The 8,543-nt window shown below is 42.8% G+C and overlaps 1 protein-coding gene across 4 annotated transcripts in view; it reads right to left on the bottom strand.

Annotated features, from left to right (window-relative positions):
* The window catches only part of TMED8 (transmembrane p24 trafficking protein family member 8), a 34,287-nt gene continuing 25,744 nt past the window's right edge, over nt 1–8,543 (bottom strand). For all 4 annotated transcript variants that reach the window (XM_054567217.1, XM_054567219.1, XM_054567218.1 and 1 more), the window contains 2 exons: nt 8,094–8,399; nt 1–6,897 (listed from right to left, as the gene is read on the bottom strand). In XM_054567217.1, the coding sequence (XP_054423192.1) occupies nt 6,680–6,897; nt 8,094–8,399 (524 nt within the window). In that variant the 3' untranslated portion in view covers nt 1–6,679. The remainder of the gene's footprint in view (nt 6,898–8,093; nt 8,400–8,543) is intronic.

Raw genomic sequence — 8,543 nt, 5'->3', positions numbered from 1 at the left:
TACCTTTCAAGATGCAGAGGAGAGATGAATGAAATTTTTAAATGTAAATTAGGTTAAGATATAACTCAAATGTTTCAGGTGCATAGTGAAAAAGTTTATTTATGACAGATTTCAAAACTCAGAAGAGGAAGAATGCACAAAAGCATCACAAAACTGTTACATTATATAAAAACACAAGAACTGAGCTATATCAAGAACCATAGCTCAGGATCACCTGTGTATCACAGCAACACATTCAGTGCCACAGGGTGGTAAAATATGGTTTTAAAGGAAAAACCACTCAGCAGGACATAATGATTAAATAACAACTTGGTACAGAGCTCTTGAAAGTCTCAGGAGATGTTGACAGCATTTCTCATGACAGGAACATGTAAAACAAGGTGACTGTAATGAATGATTGGCTAAGATATTTTAAATAAAATGTCTGTATTTTAAATATAAGACTGTTTCCCTTTCAGACTCCTTTTTGTAATGTCAGCATAAATACATGATATAGAACAATAAAGGAAAAATGCCTTTGTGGCTGCCAATTGCTTAAATATTTACCAAGAAAGCGTGATCGTCTTTCAACTGACTGACACAGCTCAGTGCACGGCACCCAAGCAGGCCTTTCAGAAATAAGCTGTATGGCAGGAAGCAGCTTAGGAAATCCTCGAGCACCTCCCTCTACTCCAATTATCCATATTCAAATGGCTTTCTCGTAACCCATTGCTTTGATTATGAAGCAGCTTGCTTCTGGAAATTTCAAAACACTTCCCATTATTAAGGAAACATGGGTACAAGGCTAAATGGCAATAGTTCAGCTTGAATAAACAAAAGAAAATTTTTTTTTCATTTACGGGACAATAATCTCAGAAAGGGATATTAGTGGAATTTTTATTATGGAATTTCTTAGTTGAATGTACTATTTAGGACACAATAGAAGGAATTAAGTTTTTCAGATGATTTTTGCCTGAACCTAAAAATCAACAGTAACAGCCCTGACTGGTGCGGCTCAGTGAGTTGGGCATCGTCCTGCAAAGCAAAATGTCACCCGTTTGATTCCTGGTCAGGGCACATGCCTGGGTTGCAGGCCAGGTCCCTGGTTGCAGGCATGCGAAAGACAACTGGTTGATACTGCTCTTACAGATCGATGTTACTCTCTCTCTCTTTTTCCCTCCCTTCCCTTCTCTGTAAAAATATATAAATTCTTTATTTAAAAAAAAAAAACACACAACAAAACAACCAATCACAAGGAACATCACAGACAAGGCATTTTAACCCTAAGCGAGGATGAGAGTTCCGGAAGAGAACCCCTTACCGTGACTGCCAATTAAGGGCTCTTCTAACCCTATACACTATAATATTCAAGCCCAAAGTTTAGAATTGCTCACTATGTCAGAATTTTTAGAAGATATACTTTGTCCCCTGAAAATCATTTCACATATGTATAGTATTTTACCCCTCAATAAGCCAAAACTACGTGCTTAAAGTGACATAAAACCGTGGAATTTAATTTTAAAAGTCTGTTCTCTAGATTACTGGGCACCTTCCCCTCAGCTCTTAGAGTGAAGAAGAGCCATGAAATTTGCTCTGGTCCATGTGTCTGGGGCCTAAAAGAAATCAAAGTACATATAATAGACATCACACACTAAAAGCAAGGACCAGGACTGGAAATAATTTCAAAGCCAGTCCTGCCTTTGGACTTAGATTTTGAGGGAATGACTATTTGTAAATAAACCCCACTATCAAGGCTTTGGACAATTAATTGGGCTTTCTCAGCTTGGTGACAAGAGGTTCCGACAGGGGCGGGGGTGGGCTTTGGCTGTCTTGATTCAGGCAAGGACAATGCAACGCTCCAGACGGAGCAGTGATTTCTGAAATCCGGCGCCACGGCAAAGCTTTTTTCTCTTTGGGTCCCAAATCGTACCCTAACCTCATTATGTAAATTACTAGGTAGATATCAAAGTAATTGATGCTAGACTATTCCACAGGTGCTGGACTGGTCAGACAGAGCAAAGGGGCAACACAGACTATAACCGGGTTATCAACAGAACCAAAGCAGTGCTTGATGAAAGGCCTGCCCCCGTTCCCAGAAGAGAGGACACCAGGAACCAGCTCCCAGGAGGTTCTCCTTTGAAGGACGCCAGAGTCACTGCCCACAGGAGACTGGTTCCTTTGGTGGGCCCTGAAGTCAGACTCGGAGAACGCTGAAGAGCTGCAAGCTCACATGACGTGATGCTTACAGCCAGCAACAGAATATAGTTCCCACAGACACAGGGCTTGCTCTATTTATAAGCCAACTCAATTAATTTGTCATCCTCATCAGCACAGTATTGTCACATCCTCTTCACCCACTTGGTAAGGTTAACAAGGGTTCCGGCTGCAGCCATACGCGGGTTACCCAGGTAGCCCCATGTGGGACTAAATGTCATAATCCCTCCTTCCAGTGAGGCTTCTGGTTTAAAGAACAAAGCCCTACTCCCAACCATGACTGATTGCTTTATCTACTCAATTTCATATCACTATTATTTAATTCTGGTTAATCAGGAAATCTGAGGCCTTGGACATCAAGTTGCCAGTGCTAAACAATACCAGAGACAATCAAGACATCAGTAGGAAATGGAGAGGCTAGTCCCTCTCTTCAGGCCAGGGTTATACTTACCATAGAAGAGCTACTAAAAAGCACATCTAAAGTTGGTACTATTGGAAAAGACAGCAAAATGGGTTTGGGATTTCCAAAACAAGCATAATGAGAACCTGTGAGGCTTCTGGCTTAAAGAACATTTCCAACTAATGAAATGCAAATTAAGAACGAAACAAAATTGGGATATGAGCAAAATTCCAGGATACATTTGGTAACTTTTCTCTCTTCCCTTCACTTTATTGTTTTCATTCCTTACTATCAATTTAAAAAGGCAGTTCTCAAGCTATACAAAACTTTCACTCATGCCGCTTGTTCTTACACAACAGTCTTTTATGTAAATATTAGGATCACTCAATAGTGTAACTTAGAACCACATACTTTGTGGTTATAAAGCAAGCTTTTGCAGAAAAGTAGTTTAAAAAAATAAACATAAAAATACAGGCTTTGGGATTTGGGTTTCACCTAATTCTTTCAAAGGGACTTGGGAAGGCTCATCAAAAACATATCAACTCAGATATTTAGTATATGTTTTACAATAATATCTAATCCCACTGATTAAAATGATAGAGTGAGCTTTCATATTTAATTCTTCCACATACATATTATAGGGGACAATATATACATTTTAAAGTCTGAGATTTTCTTTCCTAAATAACAGATAAAAACGTTGTTAAAGTGCATGAATCAATTAAGAAAAAAATAAGAATGGTCTCATTTCAAGTTGCTACCTACTTCCATTATAAAGCTACATATTGTCTGAGGATTGAGCCTTAATTTCAGAGTCCTGAGGATGTCTCATAAAGCAAAAAAGATTAGAATAAATCCCTACCACAGCACCTTCACAATTACCCTCACTGGAACACAGGCATGTTGGAGAAGAAAACAGAAATTCTGTTCTGAGGGAGAGGGGAAATACAACATGAGTTTGAAAGATGGAGACCAGGAAACACTTTGGTGAGGACCACCTCCCGGGTAACTCATGTTGAATTAAACAAGCCTGCAAATATCCAGGAGCCCTCTGACCTAGGAGAGTTGATGTCTGTAGAGGCAACAGCCTCTAACTGGACACTTGTTGAAAGGAAAAGAATGGTAGAATCACCTTTGTTTAAAAATTAGCAGCTTACAATTTTAGAATCTAGGTGGTGGTATGCATAAGCGTGTGTACTATATATTTCTTTTAAAAACTTTGCTGAAAATTTTTCATAGTAAAATGCTGGGAAAAAATTAACTTTTTAAACGTCTTTCTAAAAGCACCATCTCGAAAACTAAACAAATGGAAAAAACTTAAGGATTCAGCTGCTTTGTGTAGAGAATTCTAGTCTTTCTCATATGATGAAGTTACTTTCTACTGTTAATATTTATTTGTTCTCTGGAAGACAGGGTGAAAATGAAAACAAGGGATTTTCATTTTATTGTTTGGTTCTGTGAACTTGTACAGGGAGAGACTAAGGAAACAACTACCTCTTAGGATTCGCTGGGCTATGAAATTCTCAGCAATTACTACGCTTCAGTTAATAATATTTTGTCCCTAAAGTTCAATAATGTCAGAAATTTAATGTGAGAATAGTGAACGAATTTTTAAAAATATCTTCTTTTAGCTATTTTGTGCAAACAGAACAAAGAAACCCTGATTGTTAGTAAAACACCAGTATATATGAAATGTAGGAATGTCCAGGACTTCAAAAGTGACTGGACAATAAGAGGCACACAGAGGCAATGGGAACAAGTCCCTTAGGCTTCCCTGATGCAACAGAAGTAGGATTCCAAAAAAAAAGTAAGTACAGAGATTCTCACAGCAAAAATAAACAGTAAGTGTTATCCAGAGAGCTTGCTGTGGTCTGGCAGCTCCATTTTAAGGGAAAGTCAGAAGTTAATAATAGGCAAGAAAAATAAGCAAGGCTTTAGCTGACTGGAGAGCAGCTCAGTAGAAAATTATTTTATAAAGATTATATTAGCAAAGGCATGATTCACCATCAATGATGAAAGAGTGGTCTTTCAGTTATCTGATGGGCTGACGCAGAGGAGGTTGGCTTTTTGCTGCCCAAAAAGAGTCAAGAAAATAATTTCTAATTTCTTACAAGGTATATAAATTTTGGCCAGTGTAATCCTCTACAAAATGCACCCAAATATAAAATAATGGTGGTGTGATGCTGCTCAGAGAATGGGGAGGCCATGGCAGTCCACCATATCCCACCCTACGCGGGGCTTTGCGTCCAGGGAAATGGAAGGTGCAGGCTGTATCACCCTTTGCTTAAGACGCAGATGCTACTACAGAACTTCAGTAAGGAGCCCTGTTCTTCCATTTCCTGCTCTTACATGGAGGGGAGGCCTGGCGCGAGGCACTCACACAGGAACGAATGAGCCAGAGAAAATATCCTGAAGAAGGTGACCCCTCAGAGGAGGCAAAAGACTTTGACATCCTAGAATCACAGGATATCTCTGATTGGCTTACTCAAGTACTCGACCCGGGGAAATGGGCAGATTTTCTCACAACCCAGAATTCCACACAGGGAATGCTGGGGTAGGTTAGCGCCACCCATCTTCGAAGGGGCAGATTCCTCCCAAAGCATCATAGGACTGACCTGCAGGAATGGAACATTATCACTTCCCAGCTTCTTCTAAAACATTAACTCTGCAGAAGAGGTGGCAAACGGAAGCCTTCTATGAAACAGAGGAAACTGTTTCAAAGATAAAAAGACATGCTAAAAAAATAAATAAAGTAATAAATAAATCTAATTATTCCTCAAAATTCTGAGGAGGTAACTTACTTGACACAAGGAGTAAGAAACAAGGAGGTACCGACAACTGCTGTGCTCCCTGCTCTGCCTGAGGCCCGGCCACCCTGCCACTGAAGTGACCGCTGGCTGCAGCGCCTGCGGCGCTCCTGGGCCCCTGGTCACACAGCGGGAGAGGCCCTGCCAGGGAAAGGCAAGGCCTGGCCTGGCAAAGGACAAATCCAACCAGCAGCACCCATGAGTCTCATTATCATCTTTCCTAAGAGACTCTGGATACCAAAAGCTTTAAGCCCTCAGTGCAACCTCAATACAGAAATTTTGGAAGTCTGATTGGTTCCAAAGCAAAATTTCTAAATAATGCTCCTACTCTAAAGAAAGAAAAAAGCAGTGGGGAATCTGGAGTGTTTTCTTTTTAAACTTTCTCTCTCAGATGATACTCCTTCTTTGATTTATTTAAAAAAAAAAGAAAAGAAAAAAATTTAGTAAAACTTGACTTTCAAAGATGTGGGTTCTGGCATCAATCCAGTACCTAATTGCCACCCTTGCCCCTTCAACCACCAGCGTCCTTGGTAAGGGACAGAGTCTCTTGAAACAGGAAGTGATGGAGGCAGTCTTTCTTCCCAGAAGATCCTACTTACGTTGATCATCACTTTAGAGTCCATGGAGGTTCTTGTGATGTGACGGCCAAGACAGGCCTGGGGAAGGGAAAAGAGGAGGCAAACAGGCAGAGGCGAACCATCAGGACTAATAACACCCGTCAAAGGCAGTGAGGGCTCCCAGCCTGGGCTAGAGACCACGAAGAACCAGCAGGCGGGAATATGGCAGTGGTTGAGAGGCTGGGGAGACCCTTCTCCGGGCAAGAAACTGGGCTCCTTCATGGACAATGTGTTTTTCCCTCTTCCAGCACTTCCAAAAAGAGAGGGGGCACCACCGAACGCATCTGCAATAAAGGCTCTGGGAGAGGAGAGAGCAGCAACTGGAATAATATACCTTGTACCAAAACAAATCTGTCTTTAAAAGACAACACCCAACTTGCTTTTGGGCTTTTGCCTGATGGGCGCCTTCATAACAGGACTTCGCTGGAGTCTGAAGCAAGAAGAGCGTGAGTCAGGGACCACAGAGCAGGGGCACTACACCGCCACCTGCAGAAGCCAAGGAGGGCAAAAGCTATGTGGGGTCAACATCAGGCATGCCAGGCAGGGCGTGAGGGCCAAGAGCCTCACGCTCAACTTCAAGCTCTTGCCTACCCAAAACAAGAGGCACCAGCTGGCAGCCCACTCCAGCCAGCAAACACCGCCTGCCTGGTCCCCACAGGCCTTCAGCTGGTGTAGTAGATGTGGAAGTAGAGAGTCTTGTTGCGTAGCAGGGAGTAGGAGTTGTCAAACTTGAGCAGATAGATGCCCTCACCAGGGTAGTCGTGGCTACCAGCCTGCACATCTCGGTGGCTGTCCCGCCGGTACACAGGCATGACCTCCCCATAGCGGCCCCGCAGGGAGCTCCTGGAGCCTCTCTCCACATCTCCAACTGGGACAGGGTCTGCATGAGCAAAATGGTAGAGAGTTTGGACAGGAGTTCAGACACCACGCACAAGTCCTACCTGAAGGTGAGAGAATAGACCAGGTGAACCAGTGGCTTTCACCCGGGGGGATGCTATTGCCCTCCTACAGAAATGTCTGGGTGGCCCACAGGTCCAGGAATGCTAAACATCAGGGCAGCACCTGCTCACCAAACAGGCATCCCACCCCAAATACCAATAACATCTCTACTGAGAAACAAGGATTTAACCCTACAGAGCCTACCTAGCTCTAGAAGTGCCTGGACATTTCCAAGGGAAAGAAAAAGACATTTAGAAGAGAAGATTCTCACATCCTTTCATTCAATAGGGGAAAGAACTAGTGAATGGTCAGAGATGCAAACAAACACACTGTACAGAGTGCCTAGAACTTCCATCTGGCCTCCAAAAGAGCAGCAAGTAATATATGCAGTTCTCCTCTTCCCCAGACACCTTAAGACTTCCCTGCAGACTTGCTTGTCCATGAAGAAGCAAGTTAAGGAACTGATTTTAAGATAATATAGGAAAATCAAAGAATAAAGTTAAGGCGTAAAACCTACTCTTACACGACCTGCTCCCTCCCCACCCAAGATGCCTCAGGGCCACACTGAGAAGGTATTGCAAGTAACAACTGGAATGGAGCCCAGAGACTTCTTTTAAAACTGCTCTAGGCATAAAACAAAGAAGTAAACATTTGTCAGAGCTGTGACCTTTGGTAAGGTGGGGGAGGAGTTGAGAATGGGCACATTTAGCAAACTGTAATCACTCAGTTTGGTTCCTGGCCAAGAATAAATGTAAATATCGTAAAACTAAGAGAGAAATGAAAAATCATCTTGGGTATATATGTGATCTGAAAAATACTGCCTCTATATACAGCAGCACTGACCCACCCATTTCCCTGCCCCCGTCCCATCTCTGTCCCCAAGGAGATGTTGGGGAAACAACAGGTACTGATTAGAAGGAAAAGAAGCTTTCCACGAAGGCATCAATACCAATCCTACCAGAATGTTCTTTGAGGGTCTGACTTTGGCCTGCATCACTCAACTCAGCTGGCGATCATGAAAGGGATCCCTCACCTGCATTCTAAGGAAGAGGAGGACCCGTACAACACAGAAAGTGGTCACTAGATAGTAGGTTGAGCTGGAAAGGAAACTGCAAACTAAGTTCAAGTTAAATTTACCTTCAATCCCCTCCTCCTCTTCCTCGTCTTCATCCTCATCCTCACTGGAATCACTGACCTGCACAGTTATGTCAGTGCTGGTTACAGGGGTCCAGTCAAAATAAACTCCAAAGCCAATGTCATAGTCATCGGTCGCAAACTCCCAGCAGACACGCTTCCCCTCTGGATGGGTGGGTACCCGGATGGTCACCACCTCACCCCGCTTCACCACCAGACAGCTGTTCTTCTCTTTGCCCAGCTTGCTTTTGAATTCTTTCATCTTGGAAAAGGTCCAGATGCATGGAGGAGCCATCAGAGGTGGGGAGACTGAAAGGACAGGCGGCTTACTACTGAGAAACCAAAAGGAAATGCTGCCACATCTGGCATTTTGCTTAGGGGGGTTGTCACAGTCAAAGACATTACTTTTACTGGATTTTCTTTCTACCTCCCTTCACAAGTCTCTTTCTTTCC

The sequence above is a fragment of the Pteronotus mesoamericanus genome, unplaced genomic scaffold, assembly GCF_021234165.1.
Source record: "Pteronotus mesoamericanus isolate MK-2021 breed Mesoamerican mustached bat unplaced genomic scaffold, CSHL_Meso_final contig_182, whole genome shotgun sequence".
Taxonomy (NCBI): Eukaryota; Metazoa; Chordata; class Mammalia; order Chiroptera; family Mormoopidae; genus Pteronotus; species Pteronotus mesoamericanus.
This window is presented reverse-complemented; position numbering and strand designations above follow the sequence as displayed.